Below are 23116 nucleotides of genomic sequence, written 5' to 3'. Positions count from 1 at the left end.
TAAACAGAGCCATGGACGCCTGCACAGGTTGCATGTAGGTCCTCTGTGAGTGCACGAGCATCACTCGCTTCAGCACTCGCTTCCTTTGGGGCAGGGCACATAGTCAAGGGCAACAGAGCCTTGTCAAACCCAATCATCAGGGCTTCTGCTGCAACAGCTGAGAAGGCAGTCTTGTCCTTGACAGAGTGGCAGTAGCCGTGGAGCAGAGAGGAAGTCCTGCTATACTCCCTGAACAGGCTTTAGATCCTCCAGCACCTCTGCCTGCCTGTCAAGGGGATAATGGCTAGCATACCCTGGGAAAAGATGTGACTGGCATTCATACCAAAGCCAACCCTCACACCAAAGGCATTGGACACACATAGTCTACACAGGGACACTCACACATAAAAACATCTTAAAAACAGCTCTATAAGATTATAGTAGAAAACAGTTTCTTCTAAATTTATAGAGACAGAGTGGGAGGGAGGCTCTAGGGGGAGGAGAGATATATATGTATAGTTATGACTGATCCACATTGTACAGCAGAAACCAGCACAGTACTGTAAAGCAATTACCCTCCAATTAAAAATAAATTTAAAAAAGAAAGTTAAGTAAAATGAAAAGGCAGAGGAACCACTCCCAATTAAAAGAACAAGAGAAATTCCCTGAAAGATTACAAATAATGAAACAGAGCTCACCAGTCTACCAGACCCCAAGTACAAAAAGGTGAAATAAAAATGCTAAATTAATTAGGAAAGATTATTGATAGGAATGCAGATCACTGTAACAAGGAATTAAAAACTAAAGATGAACCAGTCAAAAATAGACAACACAGAAAATAGATAAGTCAATTACTGAGGTAAAAAGCAATCTGCTGCTGCTGCTGCTAAGTCACGTCAGTCGTGTCCAACTCTGTGCAACCCCATAGACGGCAGCCCACCAAGCTCCCCCATCTCTGGGATTGTCCAGGCAAGAACACTGGAGTGGGTTGCCATTTCCTTCTCCAATGCATTAAGTGAGAAGTGAAAGTGAAGTTGCTCAGTCGTGTCCGACTCTTAGCAACCCCATGGACTGCAGCCCACCAGGCTCCTCTGTCCATGGGAGTTTCCAGGCAAGAGTACTGGAGGGGGTCGCCAGTGCCTTCTCAAAAAGCAATCTGCTGCTGCTAAGTCACTTCAGTCGTGTCCGACTCTGTGCAACCCCATAGACGGCAGCCCACCAGGCTCCCCGTCCCTGGATTTCTCCAGGCAAGAACACTGGAGTGGGTTGCCATTTCCTTCTCCAATGCATGAAAGTGAAAAGTGAAAGTGAAGTCACTCAGTCATGTCTGACTCTTGGCGACCCCATAGATGGCAGCCCACCAGGCTCCCCGTCCCTGGATTTCTCCAGGCAAGAACACTGGAGTGGGTTGCCATTTCCTTCTCCAAGGCATGAAAGTGAAAAGTGAAAGTGAAGTTGCTCAGTCATGTCTGACTCTTGGCGACCCCATGGACTGCAGCCTACCAGGCTCCTCCATTCATGGGATTTTCCAGGCAAGAGTACTGGAGTGGGGTGCCGTTGCCTTCTCCGCAAAAAGCAATCTAGAAGCAACAAATAGCTGACTAAATGACACAGAAGGATGAAGAAGTGATCTGAAAGAGTAATGGACATCATTCAATCAGAACAGCAGACAGAAAGACAAAATGAAAAAAAGAGCAATATATCAGACCTATAGGATAAATAAAAATGTGCCAGCCTATGCGTATAGGAGTTCCAGAAGGAGAAATGAGAGAGAAGGAGATAAAAAATGTATTTGAAGATGTTAGAGATAAAAACTTCTCAAACCTAAAGAAAGAAACAGGTATACAGATACAGGAAGAACAGAGGGTCCCAAATGAAATGAATTCAAACAAACCCACACCTAGACATATCATAATTAAAATGACAAAAGTTAAAGAGGGGTCTAGATAGAGCAAGAGAAAAAAGAGTCCATTACAAGGGAACTTCCATAAAGCTAACAGCTGATTTCTCTGTGAACACTTTTCAGGCCAGAATGGAATGACATGTATTCAAAATCCTGAAAGGGAAAAAAACCCTGCAACCTAGGATACTCTGTCCAGCAAGATTATCATTTAGAATAGGAGAGAGAAAGAATTTTTAAGACAAAGAAGACTTGGGCAGTACTGCACCTATCCTGAAAGAAATATTGAAGGATATTCTGTAAACAGAAAAGAATCAAGAATCTGTATGAAAGGGAAAAATCACAATAAGAAAGGCAAATATATAGTAAGGATTGAAGGTCACTTAAATAAACCACATATAAATTTAAAAACAGTTTAAAAATTGTAGAAGTGTGCAAAAAAAATTGTAGAAGTGATTATGATTTTAATAAACAGTAAAAGGATAAGTATGAAGATGTAAAATAAGACATCAGATATCAAAATCTCAAAATGTTGGAGAGGGAGTTATAAAAATGTAAATCTTATAGAATGTGTTTAAACTTGAATAATGCTGATATAGTTATGGGTTAATATACTTGAACTCTATGGTAATGAAAAGTCAAAAATATACAGTAGGTTCATAAAAACCAAAGAGAAAGGAACTCAAGGTACTACAAAAGAAAATCATAAAGCCACAAAAGGAAAAACAAAAAGGGAAGAAATGAAGAACTGCATAAATCACTGGAAAATTTATTAAAATGGCAATAAGTACATACTTATCAATAATTACTTTTAATGTCAGTTCAGTTCAGTCGTGTCTGACTCTTTGTGACTCCATGGACTGCAGCACGCCAGGCCTCCCTGTCCATCACCAACTCCCAGAGCTTGCTCAAACTCATGTCCATCGGGTCAGTGATGCCATCCAACCATCTCATCCCTTCTCCAGCCTTCAGTCTTTCCCAGCATCAGGGTCTTTTCTAAGCAGTTAGTTCTTTACATCAGGTGGCCAAAATATTGGAGCTTCAGCATCAGTCCTTCCAGTGAGTATTCAGGACTGATTTCCTTTAGGATGGACTGGTTGGATCTCCTTGCAGTCCAAGGGACTCTCAAGAGTCTTCTCCAACACCACAGTTCAGAAGCATCCATTCTTCAGTGCTCAGTTTTCTTTGTAGTCCAACTCTCACATCCATACATGACCACTGGATAAACCATAGCTTTGACTAGATGGACCTTTGTCGGCAAAGTGATGTCTCTGTTTTTTAACATGCTATCTAGGTTGGTCATAACTTTTCTTCCAAGGGGCAAGCATCTTTTAATTTCATGGTTGTAGTCACCATCTGCAGTGCTTTTGGAGCCCCCCAAAATAAAGTCTCTCACTGTTTCCATTGTTTCCCCATCTATTTGCCATGAAGTTTTGGGACTGGATACCATGATCTTCGTTTTTTGACTGTTGAATTTTAAGCCAACTTTTTTACTCTCCTCTTTTACTTTCATCAAGAGGCTATTTAGTTCTTCACTTTCCACTACAAGGGTGGTATCATCTGCATATCTGAGGTTATTGTTATTTCTCCCGGCAATCTTGATTCCAGCTTGTGCTTCATCCAGCCAGCATTCCGTATTTTTGCATAATGTCAGTGGACTAAATACTCTGGTTAAAAGACAGAGTGGCAGATTGGATTTTAAAAAAAAGAATCTCCAATATACTGCCTACAGAAGACTCACTTCAGGGCAAAAAACACACAGAGTGAAAAATGTGAAGGGAAGGGAAAAGATATTTCATGCAAATTGGAAACAGCAAGAAAGTGGGAATAGCAATACTCATATCAGACAAAATAAACTTTAAAACAAAGGCCATAAAGAAAAAGAAGGACACCATATACTAATAAATCAATATAAGAGGAGAATCTTACACTTGTTAGCATATACGTACCCAACATGTGCATGTGTGCATGTGTGGTAAGCTTCAAATGTGTCTGACCCTTTGCAACCCTATGGACTGTAACCTGCCAGGCTCCTCTGTCCATGGCATTTCTCCACGCAAGAACACTGGAGTGGGTTGCCATGCCCTCCTCCAGGGGATTCTCCCAACCTAGAAATAGAACCCACATCTCTTATGTCTCCTGCATTGATAGGTGGGTTCTTTACCACTAGTACCCAATATAGAAACATCTAAATATATAGAACAAATACAGACATGAAGGGAGACATTTACAGTAATACAATAATAGTAGGCTTTAACACTCCACTGACATCAGTGGACAGATCATCCAGACAAAAAACTACTAAGGCAACAGAAGTTCTAAATTACACAATAGATCAGTTGAACTTAATTGATATCCAGTTAAGGAAAAAAAAAAAAAGGCTGGAATACCCTTTCATTCCAATTGCACTTGAAACATTGTCTGGGATGGATCACATACTAGGTCAAAAAACAAGCCTTAGCAATTTTAAGATAATAGAAATTATTTCAAGCATCCTTTCTGACCGCAACAGTATAAAACTGAGAATAAGCCATAGAACAAAAAACTGGAAAAGAACAACCACTTGGAGACTAAATAGCGTGAGTGAGTGAAAGTCGTTCAGTCGTGTCTGACTCTTTATGACCCCATGGACTCTACGGTCCATGGAGTTAGTTCTCCAGGCCAGAATACTGGAGTGGGTAGCCTTTCCCTTCTCCAGGGGATCTTCCCAACCCAGGGATCGAACCCAGGTCTCCCGCATCGCAGGAGGATTCTTTATCAGCTGAGCGAGCCAGCAGGGCAGCCCCAGGCTGGTAGATCCCGAGACTAAATAGCATGCTATTAAAAAATAGATGGGTTGATGATGAAATCAAAGAAGAAATCATAGAGTTAGCTAGACACATGCAAAAGTGAAAATACAACTTTACAAATCTACAGATGTAGCAGAAACAGTTTTGGTAGGGAGATGTATAGTGATAGAGGCCTTCCTCCAGAAACAAGAAAAACTTCAAGCAACCTAACCTACCACCTAAAAGAATTAGAAAGAAAAGAACAAGCAAAACCCAGAGTAAGCAGAAGGAAGGAAACAATAAAGACCAAATAGGAAATAAATAAAATAGAGAATATTTTTTAAGAGAAAGGATCAATAAAACCAAGAGCTGATATTTTGAAAAGATGAACAAATTGACAAACCTCTGGTCAGACTCACCAAGAAGAAAAGAGAAAGGACCCAACCAAACAAAATAAGAAATGAAAAAGAGGAAAAAATAACTGATACCACAGAAATACAAAAAAAAAAGTTGTTACAGTATACTATGAACAGTTATATGCCAACAAACTGGACAACATAGAAGAAATGGATAGATTTCTAGTGGCATAACTGTGATAATTGAGTCAAGAAGAAACAACTTGAACAGACCAATCACTAGAAGTGAGATATAATCTGTAAAAGTTTGTTATAATTTAATTCAAAATGTTACTAAATTTCATTGGTAATTTTGGTCTTTGTTCAGGTTATTTGGAAGTATAATTCTTAACTTTCAAACAATGGGTATTTTTTACTACTTGTTGCAGTTTTTTAACATTAGAGTCTGGAAAAGACTGAATTTGCATAATCTGAAGTGTCACTCTTAAGTTAAAAGATTATAAATATGGTATATACATATGTCAGTATACTATATATATCTATATATCTATACTATATCTATCTATCTACCTATATATATATGTCCCCTTTTATCAGGGTAGAAATCATCTATCTAAAATAACTGATTAGAAAAAATTAATGTCATTACATTGTCTTAAAAATAAAGGATTCTTTTAACACTTGTCATATTAAGCATTAACAGTATTTCTAGTTTTGTAGATAAGAATTCTTTGCCACAGAGCATACAGTTATAAACCTAGATTTATCTTTCTTCCTTAAAATGAAATTATTATTTTAACCAACATTTTTTCATATATTCTAACATTTTAAAGCATACATTAGCTAACTACTCTTTTATTTTAATTAAATATTACAGAATATGGAGCCTGGTTGATCATGCACTAATAGCAAGGTGTAATATGGAAGAACCAATTCGTTGTGCAGCTGTAAATGTAGATGGGATCCATCTTGCCCTTGGAATGAAGGATGGCTCGTTCACTGTACTTAGAGTAAGGTATGTGTTAGGGAAGAAATAGAAACAGCAAGTTTCTGTTAAGTGAGATAGAGTCTGTAATAGTTACATTTACCCACTTTTCTCTCTCCCTTATTAATATATTTTTCAGATATTAGTTTCATGAAATATAAAAAAATATGTTTATAAAAATGGCTTTGTCAGAAAATTAACTCAAACTTTGGTTTTGGAGATTAAGACTGCTTAGTAAATTAATGAATAAAATTTTGAGACAAGTTTGGGTCTTGATTTCTATTTCTTGGTAGTATTGATTTTCAGTAATGATCTTCTGCCATAGAATAGGGAGAAGGAGACCTTAAAACAGTTAAAAATGAGTGAATAGTTTTGTTGCTGTTTGCAGCTTTATGCTTTGGAAAAAAGTGCCTGCATCTCCTCCTTCACTTGGATAGTTAGAAAGTTTAAAGAAATTGTTAAAGCAGTTAACATCTTGTGTTGAATATCTGTAGATATGGTGCAGTCAGTTGACTTCTATACAGTCATTTAAAAATTTGCTGTTGAGCCACACGTGTTCATGAGAATAAGTATTTATGATATTTTTCATATCTAGTTTACTGAATAATGGGACCGTCCACCCAGTTGCCCAGTCCAGAAACCATTCTCTTTTGTCTCTCATGTCTAATTAATCACAGAATTCTGACTAACCTACCTCCTTAAGTAGCTCTCAAATTAATCTGCTTCCTTTCATTTTCACCATTGTACCCTTGTACTGACCTCTGCTGTCTCCTAACTTCTTTCTGGTGGGTTGGTGAAATAGCATCTCATCTGGTCTCCCTATCTCCTGCTTCCTCAAGTTCCTTTCCCACTCTCCATTTAGAGTGACACCTTTTCAAACATGTTTGTTTGCATTCCTCCTCTCTCTAAAGGATGATAAAGCACTGCACTATCCCTAAGATGACGTTTATAATTCTTGACAAAGCCTGTTGTGCCCGTCTCTCTAGCCTGTTTATTTCTACTTCAGTATCTTTCTTTTAACATGTATAAAATATCTTTCACTTCCTCAGATATTAATTCATCAAGCTTTTATACTTCTGAGCTTCTATAGATATGACTATTCTGGGGTGGGTTTCTATAATGAGATATGCTGAGATTTTTCTCTTAATTTTTTTTATTATAAAATATACATAATATATAATTTGCCATTTAAACATTTTTATGAGTAAAATTTAGTTTCATTAAGTACATTTGCATTGTTTCACAACCAGGAATTTAAAATGCATGTAAAACACCTAAGAATTTCTATCAAAAAGCTGCTATGCATTAAAAATAGTGATGGTTATTTTTTCATTTATACTTTTACTTACCCTTTCATTATTGTCTGGAAGAAACTAGGTGAATAATTTCTTATCTCTAATAAGTATTTTAGCAACTCAAAAATATATGCCGCGTGGCTTGTGCACTTTCAGTTCCCCAACCAGGGATGGAACTCCCAGCCATGGCAGTGAAAGCCTAGAATCCTAACCACTGGGCCACCAGGGAACTATTCTGGCAAAAGCCTCTATAGTCCATGTTCTTGAATAAGTCAGCAAACTAGGCTTTATCATTGATACCTCTCTCTCTAACTATCATTTCTAATCCAGTCACCATATCTTGTTGATTTTTCTTACCTTATGAGTTTTCTAGGAGCATTTTGATTAAGGTTTGTGAATAAGATTAAAATTATATCTTTAACATATGCTATATATTATATGTATATACCAGTAAGGATTACTATTGTATATTTCAAATCATTTCACTTCTTTCTGAACTCTGAGCCACCACCATCTATAGTAGACTTCTAATTGGTCTTAATCCTGCTGTTTGTACTGTTCAGTCGCTAAATCATGTCCAACTCTTTGTGACCCCATGGACTGCAGCATGTCAAGGCTCCTCTGTCCTCCACTGTCTCCTGGAGTTTGCTCAGATTCATATCCATTAAGTTGGTGGTGCTATCTAACCATCTCATTCTCTTCTGCCCTTTTCCTTTTGTCTTCAGTCTTTTCCAGCATCAAGGTCTTTTCCAATGAGTCAGCTCTTCACATCAGGTGGCCAGAGTATTAGAGCTTCAGCTTCAGCGTCAGTCCTTCCAATGAATATTCAGGGTTGATCTCCTTTGAGATGGACTGGTTTGATCTCCTTGCAGTCCAAGGGACTCTCAAGAATCTTCTCCAGCACTACAGTTAGAAAGCATCAATTCTTCAGTGCTCAGCCGCCTTTACGGTCTAATTTCCATCCATACATGACAATTGGAGAAACCTTAGCTTTGACTTTATGGCCCTTTGTTGGCAAAATGATGTCTCAGCTTTTTAATGTGCTGTCAAGGTTTTTCATGGCTTTCTTCCAAGGAGCAGTCGTCTTTTAATTTTGTGGCTGCAGTCACCATCTGTGATTTATATAATCACGTTAACTAGTGGTAAAGAACCCACCTGCCAATGCAGGACGCACAAGAGATGAGGGTTCAGTCCCTGAGTTGGGAAGATCTGCTGGAGAAGGGCTTGGCCACCCACTCCAGTATTCTTGTGTAGAGAATCCCATGGACAGAGGAGCCTGGCAGGTTCCAGTCCACGGGTCACAAAGAGTCAGACATGACTGAAGTGACTTAGCACAGTAACATAATACATACTATAAAACCAATCAGAGTCTCTCTTTCCATCACTGTTGGTTTTGTGTGTGTGTGTGTGTGTGTGTGTGTGCGCGCGCGTGCGCGTGCTTGAGTGTTGGTTGGTCGGCAGGGGCATAGTGGTAGAAAGCAGGAGACAACCTGAGATATCCACACATTTCTCTCATTAACTGGGCAAGGTAAAGCTCTCGAACAGAAGCTTTAAAAAAAGACAAAATAACTCTGAAGAACTTTCCATGAGCAATTTAACTAATGTTTGTGGTTGATATTGGAATGATTGTATCTTTAATAAATAATATACAAAAAATAGAAACTATCAAATTGTGCTTTAGATGTTTTCTTAAAAATCTTACTCCATACAGATTTAGATGAATGGATTAGTGGGTGGATGGGTGGATGGAAAGTGAAAGTTGCTCAGTTGTGTCTGACTCTTTGTGACCCCATGGTCTATACAGTCCATGGAATTCTCCAGGCCAGAATACTGGAGTGGGTAGCCTTTCCCTCCTCCAGGGGATCTTCCCAACCCAGGGATCGAACCCAGGTCTCCCGCATTGCAGGTGGATTCTTTACCAGCTGAGCCATGAACTGTGGTGTTGGAGAAGACTCTTGAGATTCCCTTGGACTGCAGGGAGATCCAACCAGTCCGTCCTAAAGGAAATCAGTCCTGAATATTCATTGGAAGGACTGATGCTGAAGCTGAAACTCCAATACTTTGGCCACCTGATGTGAAGAACTGACTCATTTGAAAAGATCCTGATGCTGGGAAAGACTGAAGGCAGGAGAAGATGGGGATGACAGAGGATGAGATGGTTGGATGGCATCACCAACTCAATGGAAATGAGTTTGAGTAGACTCTGGGAGTTGGTGACAGACAGGGAACCCCAGCGTGCTGCAGTCTATGGGGTCGCAAAGGGTCAGACATGACTGAGTGACTGAACTGAACTGGGTGGATAGATGGATGAATGGGTATGGAGAAAGGGAGATAAGATGCAAGAATTTAATTAGAACTTAAAGGAAGAAGTCACTGGAAAGGTACAGGTAGCTAAAAATACATTCATTTATGCTTAGGAAGAGGGCCTTGCAAGTTGCAAAGTGTAAGGCAAGAGTGATGTTGACAAGGAAAGCTTTTTTTAAAAAGTTTTTTTTTTTTCACTCCATTTGTTTTGTTCTTATTCCCTTTTATAGTTAAGAAGATGATTTTAATCTCTTGTTTTATACGATTAACACCAGGGTAAAGCCCAGGTTCCTTGGTAACATATCAGACCCGTTACACACTGTCTTCAGTGTGTCTCTTTAACCCCATCAGGTCGTTACTTTTCCCACTTACCTTGTTTCCACGTTGTATTATCTGCGCTGTGCTAAGTTGCTTTCCGTTTGTCCTACTCTTTGCAACCCTGTGGACTGTAGCCTGCCAGGCTCTTCTCTCCATGGGATTCTGCAGGAAAGAATACTGAAATAGGTGGCCATGCCCTCCTCCAGGGGATCTTCCCAACCCAGGGATCAAACCCGCATCTCTTACATCTCCTGCATTGGCAGGGGGTCTTCGCCACTAGCGCCACCTGGGCAGCTCTGTTCTTCATATGTGCCGTGTACTTGGCATTGCTCGTGCTGTGTGTTCTTTCTGGAAAACCTTCACTCCTCTTTTATAATTAGCCAGCCCCTCAGGTTTTAGGCTCAAATAGGTATCACTCTTCCTTACTCCCTGCCTGCCTGTAGTCTGAACCCTTTTTCAGTGTTTCTTATAGAACTTCATACATAACCTTCCGAGCACTCACTGCATTTTCTTAGTTATGAAGTATAATTACTTTGTCTCCATCTCTCACAGAAGATGAGTTCATATTCATATCTCGTGAGTCTAAAACAAAGTTAAATACTTAGTGTATCTGAAAGAAATATGAATTTTATTACTTTGAATTGTCTATTTGGGAACTGTAAAAATTGGGGAATAGCCATTTAAACTTCTATTCTTGGAATTATCTATTGGGAGCATTTCAGATGGGTAATGCAAAATTTATTTGGAAAAAACTCTGTGGCAACAGTTGGAAATAAGACCCTCGCCTCCCCCTGCCCCTCCCTTGCTGCCCCCTCTTCTCTGCCTCTCCACCACCTCCATGTGCTTTCAAACTCAGCAGTATTCAGCTGCTGATCTGTTTTTATGGCCACTACCAATACCTGTATTATTCTGGAGAGTCAGTTATAAGGCATCATTAAAAAAATGTTTAACACTGCTGACTGAAATGATCGCAAATTGGGAAGAATTGTGTTCTATTCAAAGAGGTCAGAGAGGTTGAACTAAACATGGTAGCTATATACAGATATATATTCAAGTATATTACTGAAATCAATGTTTCCTTTATTTCCTGGGTATAATTTTGTACATTTAGTTCATTACAAAAATTTAATTTGAATATCATGGTGTTTATAATTAAGTATTTTTTTTATAAGCTCAGTACTTGTAAGAAGCTTCATCATAAAAATCCCATGGCTTGATTTCTGTTATTGTATTACTTTGGAAATGTAATATGAATCTCTGAACTACTTAAAATTAAGTAATTTAGGAACTAAACTTTAGCATTTTTCTCTACTTCTAGCATGTATTGTCCTCATATATTTCTGTTCAGTAAAATTATTCCTGAATTAATACTACTTGTATCATTTATATTTATTTTATGGTTTCTAAATACTTGATACAGTCATTTTAGACACATTGGAAAACTGAACTAATTCCGTAGTGACTTTTCCCCCCCATGGTCTCTCTTGTTTTTCTTTATAGAGATATGACAGAAGTTGTGCATATTAAAGATCGGAAGGAGGCAATTCATGAGCTAAAATATTCACCAGACGGAACTCACCTCGCTGTGGGCTGCAATGACGGCTCCGTTGGTATCTACGGGGTTGCCCAGCGCTATAAGAGGTGCGGGGAGTGTGCTGGATCGCTCAGTCTCATCACTCATCTAGACTGGTCCTCAGACAGTAGATATTTACAGACAAACGATGGGAATGGCAAAAGACTGTTCTACAGGATGCCAGGTAACAACTTCCTATAAATTTTATATAATTTGTAGATTTTTAGTTCCTTTAAAATATCTTAGAGTTTGCTGGAGGCAGAGTGTCAGTTACATTTGAGTATAGGACATCAAAGAAAATCTGAGCTAATATTGGAGGCATTGTGATCTCTTCTACAAGTCTGCCTTATCATTTGAAATCCTTTGGTTCTTAATTAAAACTTCTTTGTTTGGAGGATCTAAGACATACGTATTTTATGTTGAATCCCATGCCATACGAGTAGCATATGGTGAAGTCCTAGTATTATTAGAAAGTCAAAATGTCACTTTTAATGGATGCAGCTAATTGACTAAATATAATGGGTATAAATGCCTGACTATAAATTGTTTTGTCTTCTGTTGTCATCTCAAACTTTGCAAATGTTAATAATGTAGCTAACAAACGAATTTTGAAAAACAGACTTTTCATCAAAGCTTTAAAAAGAGAAGAATAAAGACAGAATCATCAAAATATCTCTCAGTACTTTAGTATGATGCTTAATGAATTAGTAACTATAGTGCGGTACTTTATTTAATAAGACTAGCTGCATAATTAATATATCACTCAAACAGTTTTCGTTAACAGTCTGTATCTTACGAAGATTGACCAATCCTGAAGTCATGTTGCCTAATGTAAATGTATTACTTGTCACTCATCCTTCTTTTATGATCCTTTCAATTATCTTTTTTTTCCTCAACTATGTATCTTCTTAGGTTTCTTTTTTAATACATGATTTGCTACTTTCTTATAACTTTTACTTTTCCTTCGAAGTTACCCCATTGTAACTAATCTATAGCATGACTTTAATATAGTTCAGTTTTATTGTCCATGTGGGTGACCCTGCTAAGCTACATCATCATCAGATCTATATTTCTTTGAATCAGTATAATTTTGGTAGTGGCTTTTTAACAACTCCTTACACTTAATTTTCTCCTTTCCTTACTGTAGTCACTTACCTATTCATGTATTCTCCTTTAACTGGATTGGAAAGATCCTTAAATTTTGGAATTTACCATGTTATCAGTATAACTTGTGCTTGAGTAAAAATTAAAGGAAGTAACTTCTTAAATTAATACTCTAATTTATTTTTAGGAGGAAAAGAAGTGGCAAGTAAAGAAGAAATAAAAGGTGTTCATTGGGCTTCATGGACATGCGTTTCAGGCCTTGAAGTAAATGGAATTTGGCCCAAGTATTCAGATATTAATGATATAAACTCAGTAGATGGGAATTATATTGGCCAAGTTTTAGTTACAGCTGATGACTATGGAATTGTAAAATTATTTCGATATCCTTGCTTAAGAAAAGGTATCTTTTCTTTCAAAATAGTATTAATTCACCTCTCTCTTACAAAAGACCTTTAGGTTCTTACAGAAAATTAGTCTTAAGATAAATAAGAGGGTTAATACTCTTTAAAATATGTGTGGTGAGTCTCTGGTGAAAGATATCATGAAAGTGAACAGAAATAGCTACAATATTTTGGCAGTTAAGAAATTATTGTCATGTTATTACTTTTATCTTTGGATATGAAGTTTTTATTAGAAAGTTTTTTTTGTTTTTGTTGTTTTTTTTTTTATTTAAATTTATTTATTTTAACTGGAGGCTAATTACTTTACAATATTGTATTGGTTCTGCCATACAGCAACATGAGTCTGCCACGGGCATACATGTATTCCCCATCCTGAACCCTCCTCCCACCTCCCTCCCTGTATCATCCCTCCAGGTCATTCCAGTGCACCAGCCCCAAGCATCCTGTATCCTGCATCGAACCTGGACTGGTGATTCTTTTCTTATATGATATTACACATGTTTCCATGCCATTCCCCCAAATCATCCGACTCTCTCCCTCTCCCACAGAGTCCAAACAACTGTTCTATACATCTGTGTCTCTTTTGCTGTCTCACATACAGGGTTATCGTTACCATCTTTCTTAATTCCATATATATGCGTTAGTGTACTGTATTGGTGTTTTTCTTTCTGGCTTACTTCACTCTGTATAATAGGCTCCAGTTTCATCCACCTCATTAGAACTGATTCACTTGTATTCTTTTTAATGGCTGGGTAATACTCCATTGTGTGTATGTACCACAGCTTTCTTATCCATTCATCTGCTGATGGACGTCTAGGTTCCTTCCATGTCCTGGCTATTATAAACAGTGCTGCGATGAACATTGGGGTACACGTGTCTCTTTCAGTTCTGGTTTCCTCGGTGTGTATGCCCAGCAGTGGGATTGCTGGGTCATAAGGCAGTTCTATTTCCAGTTTTTTAAGGAATCTCCACACTGTTCTCCATAATGGCTGTACTAGAAAGTTATTTTTGAATTCATATATTATAAATGGGTTAATACTTTACCTCTTTCTTTTTAAAGAGTTATTTTTCTTTCTACTTCCAGAATTATTTCATATAGTCAGAATATACAATGATAGTTATACTTTTCTTATGACTTGTTATCTTTACTCATTTAACTTGCTGAACATATATCTCTTATGAGACATTTTTCTGACATCATTTTCTTTTTTTTTTATTATTTTATTTTATTTTTAAACTTTACAGTATTGTATTAGTTTTGCCAAATATCGAAATGAATCCGCCACAGGTATACATGTGTTCCCCATGCTGAACCCTCCTCCCTCCTCCCTCCCCATACCCTCCCTCTGGGTCGTCCCAGTGCACCAGCCCCAAGCATCCAGTATTGTGCATCGAACCTGGACTGGCGACTCGTTTCATACATGATATTATACATGTTTCAATGCCATTCTCCCAAATCTCCCCACCCTCTCTCTCTCCCACAGAGTCCATAAGACTGATCTATACATCAGTGTCTCTTTTGCTTTCTCGTACACAGGGTTATTGTTACCATCTTTCTAAATTCCATATATATGCATTAGTATACTGTATTGGTGTTTTTCTTTCTGGCTTACTTCACTCTGTATAATAGGCTCCGTAAAGTTGGAGGGTATAAAATCAACACACAGAAATCCCTTGCATTCCTATACACTAATAATGAGAAAACAGAAAGAGAAATTAAGGAAACAATCCCATTAACCATTGCAATGGAAAGAATAAAATACTTAGGAATATATCTACCTAAAGAAACTAAAGACCTATATATAGAAAACTATAAAACACTGGTGAAAGAAATCAAAGAGGACACTAATAGATGGAGAAATATACCATGTTCATGGTTTGGAAGAATCAGTATAGTGAAAATCAGTATACTACCCAAAGCAATTTATAGATTCATTGCAATCCCTGTCAAGCTACCAACGGTATTCTTCACAGAGCTAGAACAAATAATTTCACAATTTGTGTGGAAATACAAAAAACCTCGAATTGACATCATTTTCTTAAGAATTCTGATGAAGTAGCCAGCTGCCTAAGCTTAAGTTACAGTTTGGAGTCTATTGGTTTGTTTGTTGGTTTTTGAGAAAGTGTTTTTGCTTAAACCCTTAACATATATTGTTTTGATATTTATTTTTCATAACTGGCAGTGGAAGAAAATTAAGGGGTCTTATCATTGGTTATTTTCTGTTTTTTTTATGTATGACCTCTTTTTCTTGGGTGTCTTTTAAAATGATATTAATCGATCTGTTAATAGACATGAGGATAATTACATGAAATACTCTATTATTCATTTGTTCCATGCCTTGTTCCAGAAAGTATTTGAGTCAGCTTATGGCAAGTCTCTCAGCACTAAAATAATTATGTAAGTAAAGAATTCATACCAAGGGAAATATAAATAGAAATACCATGTTAAAGTCAGATGAAGAAATTGACAGTAGTCAAACATCAAAACTGAATCTGAGCTTCCTGAAACCAGAAATAAAGTAAAGCACAGAATAATTTTCACTGTAGCTATTTTAAAAAAATCAAACCATGCTACTCAGAGAAAGCCAAGTTTCTTCTCAGATTTAGTTTTCTAAGACCTCTCTCCTATAGTATGGGGCCTTATATTAGGTACAGTTGAATATATTGTTAAGAGTATCAACATCTATAGCAGATGCAGTCATAATTTTCACCTGGATGTTAATAAAAGTGGTTGGACAAATGTTAAAATGGAATTTACTAAAAGCTAATTTTGGAAACAGCAGAAAGAGTTTTATTCAAATAGTTTAGGTAGTCCACTGATGTTAAGGTTAAGGGCCCACATTTCCCAGAAGTCTAGATTGGTATTTGTTATGCCTCTACAGTCAAGTGTGAGTTCCAGATCCTGCCAGCTGTTTCATCTTGCCCATTCCTGCCTGCCAGGTGTCAGCTTCCTAGATGCCTGTGAAAGTGCCTCCGTGAATAATGCTAAGGATGTTAAAGGCTAGCTAAACCTCCAGCAATTGAAGTAACCTATTTCTGGATTCTACCACATAGCCAGGACATGAGAGTCACCAGGCACAAGTTTTATTGTGATTCAAATGATACTTGCCTATTTAGAAGATGTGAGATTTAGTAAGATTAATCATGATAATATTCGTCTTAGACATTGCTTCAACTCATTGTTTCATATAGTGACCTCTATGCAGGAAAAAACAGTACTTTAATTTTCTGAATTTTCCTAATCAAATGGATGTGATTTACTCACAAGTTTTATCTTTTGCAACAGAGAAGATAGTATTTTTATTGCTTGATAATTTTGTTTCATTTATAAAGTATGTAGTAGTTTTCTGAATTGCTGTAGGAATATTTTATCAAAGTCTTTAAGAAAAGTTAGTCTTTTCAGATACTGCTTCAAGAATATAAGTATAAATTGTTTTTCTTGTTTTCTCTTTTTTTAGAGTTTTGTTAGACATTTGTTTTATGATAAGAGTTTTTATTTCTAGGCATTTGTGAGTCAGCTTGAGACTTTGGGTAGGTAATTGGGAGAGAAGACAAAACATAACAACTGCATATTTAAAAGATTAGTAGAAGTATTTTAAGATTGTGTATTTATTGAATTTACAAACTAGCATAAAGCTAGTAGTATCACTATAGAAAAGTTCTCTTTTTTTTAGATTAGTTAGGCAGTTGTACATTACTTCATTGCGGTAAGTTGTACCATTGATCCAACTTAAGTTTGGGAAAGACTGTGTCTGATGTATTAATGTATTTTAGCTAACCACTTAGGTAATATCCATTATAATCTAAGGAGTAAAACTTTTACAAAATGTGGAAAGAAGTTAAGTAATAGAAGTTGCTTATGTTATAGAATCATTGTAATTGAAATATAAAATGAAGTTAACCCAGAATTTGGTGGTGGTTTAGTCACTAAGTTGTGTCTAACTCTTGCGATCTCATGTACTATAACCTGCCAAGCTCCTCTGTCCATGGGATTTTCCAGGCAAGAACACTGGAGTGGTTTTCCATTTCCTTCTCCAGTGGATCTTCCCAATGCAGGGATCAAACCCAGGTCTCCCACACTGCAGGCGGATTCTTTACTGTCTGAGCTGCCAGGGAAGCCCAGCCCCCTCAAATCCCAGTCCAAAGCATTACTCTTCTTTTTTTCTTTCTTTCTTTCTGTCTATTATTATCCTCTTCTCTCTGGATTCTCCTGCTCTTGACCATAATCCCTCTCAAATGATCAGGCGTTTCCCAGGCAGCAGCGCTGAGGCTGTGGTAGAGGGCGAGGAGGCCAGGGTGGCAACGGGTGGAGAGGTGCAGGCAGGGTGATTTAGTCTGACCCCTTCATCACCGTTAATACTTGCCAAGACTCTTTCCGTACTTACTGACAAATGAAAATTTATATTGGGCAAAAACATTTTTTAGATTCCAGGAGAAACTTCTTTGGAAAAACAAATATCGAACAATAAAACAGCTCTGTGACAGAGACTTCCCCAACACCGCTTTTCTCAGATTCTGAGAGACTGCTGCGCAGCGTGCTATGTGTTTGTCTCTCATTGCTGTAAAAACTGCTGTGAGACGAGCTACAGTTCCCGTGTTTATTCTCCTGTCTGTGGACATGTGGGTTCTCTGCAGCCTTTTGTTATAACTAGTTTTTCAGAGATGTGTACTTAGGAGTGAAATTGCTGAGTCATAGAGAGTTTATAAGAAGATGCCAAACTGTTTTCCAAAAGAGTTATACCATTTTACACAACCCTGTTGAATACATCTTCTTCCACACTTGGCATCACCACAGTTTTTACTTGTAAATCTAGTTAGTGTAAATGATGTCACATTGTCTTAATTTACATTTCTCTACTATTTATAATAAGGTTGACCATCTTTCCCAATATTTTTTAATTTTCTGCACTTCCTGGTCTATCAAACACAAGTTCATATCTTTTGCCTATTTTTAGAGGTGTTTGTTTTATTGTTTAATGGAAATAATTTTATATACTCTAGGTACAAATGATTTGTAATTTTTATGGATTACAAATGTCTTTTCTGAGTTTGTGACTTGTCGTTTTATTTTCTTAATGATGTCTTTGGTTGACTAGTTTTCATTTCAGTGTAGTCAAGGCAGTTTCTCCTTTTTTTCTGAACAGTCCTGTTTTGTGTATAAGGAATTCTACTTTTTCAGTTCAGTTCAGTCACTCAGTCATGTCCGACTCTTTGCTACCCCATGGACCGCAGCACGCCAGGCCTCCCTGTCCATCACCAACTCCCAGAGTTTACCCAGACTCGTGTCCATTGAGTCGGTGATGCCATCCAACCATCTCATTTTCTGTCATCCCCTTCTCCTCCTGCCCTCAATCTTTCCCAGCATCAGGGTCTTTTCACATGAGTCAGTTCTTTGCATCAGGTGGCCAAAGTATTGGAGTTTCAGCTTCAACATCAGTCTTTTCAATGAACACCCAGGACTGATCTCCTTTAGGATGGACTGGTTGGATCTCCTTGCAGCCCAAGGGACTCTCAAGAATCTTCTCCAACACCACAGTTCAAAAGCATCTTCGGCACTCAGCTTTCTTTATAGTCCAACTCTCACATCAATACATGACCACTGGAAAAACCATAGCCTTGACTAGACAGACCTTTGTTGGCAAAGTAGTGTCTCTGCTTTCAATATGCTATCCAGGTTGGTCATAACTTTCCTTCCAAGGAGTAAGCGTCTTTTAATTTCATGGCTGAAGTCACCATCTGCAGTGATTTTGGAGCCCAGAAAAATAAAGTCAGCCACTGTTTCCACTGTTTCCCCATCTGTCTGCCATGAAGTGATGGGACCAGATGCCATGATCTTAGTTTTCTGAATGTTGACCTTTAAACCAACTGTTTTACTCTCCTCTTTCACTTTCATCAAGAGGCTCTTTAGTTCTTCACTTTCTGCCCTAAGGGTGGTGTCATTTGCATATCTGCGGTTATTGATATTTCTCCTGGCAATGGCACCCCACTCCAGTACTCTTGCCTGGAAAATCCCATGGATGGAGAAGCCTGGTGGGGTCCATGGGGTTGCTAAGAGTCGGACATGACTAAGCGAGTTTACTTTCACTTTTCACTTTCATGCATTAGAGAAGGAAATGGCAACCCACTCCAGTGTTCTTGCTTGCGGAATCCCAGGGACGGTGGAGCCTGGTCGGCTGCCATCTATGGGGTCGCACAGAATTGGACACAACTAAAACGACTTAGCAGCAACAGCAGCTGGCAATCTTAATTCCAGCTTGTGCTTCTTCCAGCCCAGCGTTTCTCATGATGTACTCTGCATAGAAGTTAAATAAGCAGGGTGACAATATACAGCCTTGATGTACTCCTTTTCCTATTTGGAACCAGTCTGTTGTCCCATGTCCAGTTCTAACTGTTGCTTCCTGACCTGCATACAGGTTTCTCAAGAGGGAGGCCAGGTGGTCTGTTATTCCCATCTCTTTCAGAATTTTCCAGTTTATTGTGATCCACACAGTCAAAGGCTTTGGCATAGTCAGTAAAGCAGAAATAGATGTTTTTCTGGAACTCTTGCTTTTTTGATGATCCAGCGGATGTTGGCAATTTAATCTCTGGTTCCTCTGCCTTTTTACTAGAGCTAAAAAAGATATTCTCCAATATTTTACATCTAGAAGTTTTAAGGTCATCAAAACACTGTTCAGTTCAGTTTAGTTCAGTCGCTCAGTCGTGTCCGACTCTTTGCGACCCCATGAATCGCAGCACGCCAGGCCTCCCTGTCCATCACCAACTCCCAGAGTTCACTCAGACTCACATCCATTGAGCCAGTGATGCCATCCAGCCATCTCATCCTCTGTCATCCCCTTCTCCTTCCCCCAATCCCTCCCAGCATCAGAGTCTTTTCCAGTGAGTCAGCTCTTCCCATGAGATGGCCAAAGTACTGGAGTTTCAGCTTTAGCATCATTCCTTCCAAAGAAATCCCAGGGCTGATCTCCTTCAGAATGGACTGGTTGGATCTCCTTGCAGTCCAAGGGACTGTCGAGAGTCTTCTCCAACAGCACAGTTCAAAAGCATCAATTCTTCGGCACTCAGCCTTCCTCACAGTCCAGCTCTCACATCCATACATGACCACAGGAAAAACCATAGCCTTGACTAGACGGACCTTTGTTGGCAAAATAATGTCTCTGCTTTTTAATATGCTATCCAGGTTGTCATAACTTTCCTTCCAAGGAGTAAGCGTCTTTTAATTTCATGGCTGCAGTCACCATCTGCAGTGATTTTGGAGCCCAAACAAATAAAGTCTGACACTGTTTCCCCATCTATTTCCCATGAAGTGATGGGACCGGATGCCATGATCTTCGTTTTCTGAATGTTGAGCTTTAAGCCACCTTTTTCACTCTCCACTTTCACTTTCATCAAGAGGCTTTTTAGTTCCTCTTCACTTTCTGCCGTAAGGGTGGTGTCATCTGCATATCTGAGGTTATTGATATTTTCTCCCAGGAACCTTGATTCCAGCTTGTGCTTCTTCCAGCCCAGTGTTTCTCATGATGTACTCTGCATATAAGTTAAATAAGCAGGGTGACAATATACAGCCTTGACGAACTCCTTTTCTTTTTTTTTTTTTTAATTTTATTTTTAAACTTTACATAATTGTATTAGTTTTGCCAAATATCAAAATGAATCCGCCACAGGTATACATGTGTTCCCCATCCTGAACCCTCCTCCCTCCTCCCTCCCTATACCATCCCTCTGGGTCGTCCCAGTGCAGTAGCCCCAAGCATCCAGTATCGTGCATTGAACCTGGACTGGCGACTCGTTTCATACATGATATTTTACATGTTTGAATGCCATTCTCCCAAATCTTCCCACCCTCTCCCTTTCCCACATAGTCCATAAGACTGTTCTATACATCAGTGTCTCTTTTGCTGTCTCGTACACAGGGTTATTGTTACCATCTTTCTAAATTCCATATATATGCGTTAGTATACTGTATTGGTGTTTTTCTTTCTGGCTTACTTCACTCTGTATAATAGGCTCCAGTTTCATCCACCTCATTAGAACTCATTCAAATGTATTCTTTTTAATGGCTGAGTAATACTCCATTGTGTATATGTACCATAGCTTTCTTATCCATTCATCTGCTGATGGACATCTAGGTTGCTTCCATGTCCTGGCTATTATAAACAGTGCTGCGATGAACATTGGGGTACACGTGTCTCTTTCCCTTCTGGTTTCCTCGGTGTGTATGCCCAGCAGTGGGATTGCTGGATCATAAGGCAGTTCTATTTCCAGTTTTTTAAGGAATCTCCACACTGTTCTCCATAGTGGCTGTACTAGATTGCATTCCCACCAACAGTGTAAGAGGGTTCCCTTTTCTCCACACCCTCTCCAGCATTTATTACTTGTAGACTTTTGGATTGCAGCCATTCTGATTGGTGTGAAATGGTACCTCATAGTGGTTTTGATTTGCATTTCTCTGATAATGAGTGATGTTGAGCATCTTTTCATGTGTTTGTTAGCCATCTGTATGTCTTCTTTGGAGAAATGTCTATTTAGTTCTTTGGCCCATTTTTTGATTGGGTCATTTATATTTCTGGAGTTGAGCTGTAGGAGTTGCTTGTATATTTTTGAGATTAGTTGTTTGTCAGTTGCTTCATTTGCTATTATTTTCTCCCATTCTGAAGGCTGTCTTTTCACCTTGCTTATAGTTTCCTTTGTTGTGCAGAAGCTTTTAAGGTTAATTAGGTCCCATTTGTTTATTTTTGCTTTTATTTCCATTATTCTGGGAGGTGGGTCATAGAGGATCCTGCTGTGATGTATGTCAGAGAGTGTTTTGCCTGTGTTCTCCTCTAGGAGTTTTATAGTTTCTGGTCTTACATTTAGATCTTTAATCCATTTTGAGTTTATTTTTGTGTATGGTGTTAGAAAGTGTTCTAGTTTCATTCTTTTACAAGTGGTTGACCAGTTTTCCCAGCACCACTTGTTAAAGAGATTGTCTTTAATCCATTGTATATTCTTGCCTCCTTTGTCAAAGATAAGGTGTCCATATGTGCGTGGATTTATCTCTGGGCTTTCTATTTTGTTCCATTGATCTATATTTCTGTCTTTGTGCCAGTACCATACTGTCTTGATGACTGTGGCTTTGTAGTAGAGCCTGAAGTCAGGTAGGTTGATTCCTCCAGTTCCATTCTTCTTTCTCAAGATCGCTTTGGGTATTTGAGGTTTTTTGTATTTCCATACAAATTATGAAATTATTTGTTCTAGCTCTGTGAAGAATACTGTTGGTAGCTGGATAGGGATTGCATTGAATCTATAAATTGCTTTGGGTAGTATACTCATTTTCACTATATTGATTCTTCCAATCCATGAACATGGTATATTTCTCCATCTGTTAGTGTCCTCTTTGATTTCTTTCACCAGTGTTTTATAGTTTTCTATATATAGGTCTTTAGTTTCTTTAGGTAGATATATTCCTAAGTATTTTATTCTTTCCGTTGCAATGGTGAATGGAATTGTTTCCTTAATCTCTCTTTCTGTTTTCTCATTATTAGTGTATAGGAATGCAAGGGATTTCTGTGTGTTGATTTTATATCCTGCAACTTTACTATAGTCATTGATTAGTTCTAGTAATTTTCTGATGGAGTCTTGAGGGTTTTCTATGTAGAGGATCATGTCATCTGCAAATAGTGAGAGTTTTACTTCTTCTTTTCCAATTTGGATTCCTTTTATTTCTTTTTCTGTTCTGATTGCTGTGGCCAAAACTTCCAAAACTATGTTGAATAGTAATGGTGAAAGTGGGCACCCTTGTCTTGTTCCAGACTTTAGAGGAAATGCTTTCAATTTTTCACCATTGAGGATAATGTTTGCTGTGGGTTTGTCATATATAGCTTTGATTATGTTGAGGTATGTTCCTTCTATTCCTGCTTTCTGGAGAGTTTTTATCATAAATGGATGTTGAATTTTGTCAAAGGCTTTCTCTGCGTCTATTGAGATAACCATATGGTTTTTATATTTCAATTTGTTAATGTGGTGTATTACATTGATTGATTTGTGGATATTGAAGAATCCTTGCATCCCTGGGATAAAGCCCACTTGGTCATGGTGTATGATCTTTTTAATGTGTTGTTGGATTCTGATAACACAGTAATAGTGGGAGACTTGAA

The 23116-nt window shown here is 38.2% G+C and overlaps 1 protein-coding gene across 2 annotated transcripts in view; it reads left to right on the top strand.

The window, feature by feature from the left end:
• Positions 1 to 23116, top strand: part of EML5 (EMAP like 5) — a 168413-nt gene that overhangs the window by 55086 nt on the left and 90211 nt on the right. For both annotated transcript variants that reach the window (XM_055538847.1, XM_055538848.1), the window contains exons 8-10: positions 5881 to 6018; positions 11406 to 11662; positions 12770 to 12982. In XM_055538847.1, coding sequence (XP_055394822.1) covers positions 5881 to 6018; positions 11406 to 11662; positions 12770 to 12982 — 608 coding nt within the window. The remainder of the gene's footprint in view (positions 1 to 5880; positions 6019 to 11405; positions 11663 to 12769; positions 12983 to 23116) is intronic.

This window comes from Bubalus kerabau, chromosome 10, assembly GCF_029407905.1.
Source record: "Bubalus kerabau isolate K-KA32 ecotype Philippines breed swamp buffalo chromosome 10, PCC_UOA_SB_1v2, whole genome shotgun sequence".
NCBI lineage: Eukaryota > Metazoa > Chordata > Mammalia > Artiodactyla > Bovidae > Bubalus > Bubalus kerabau.
The sequence above is the reverse complement of the archived record's forward strand: the minus strand, read 5'-3'. Positions and strand labels throughout refer to the sequence as shown.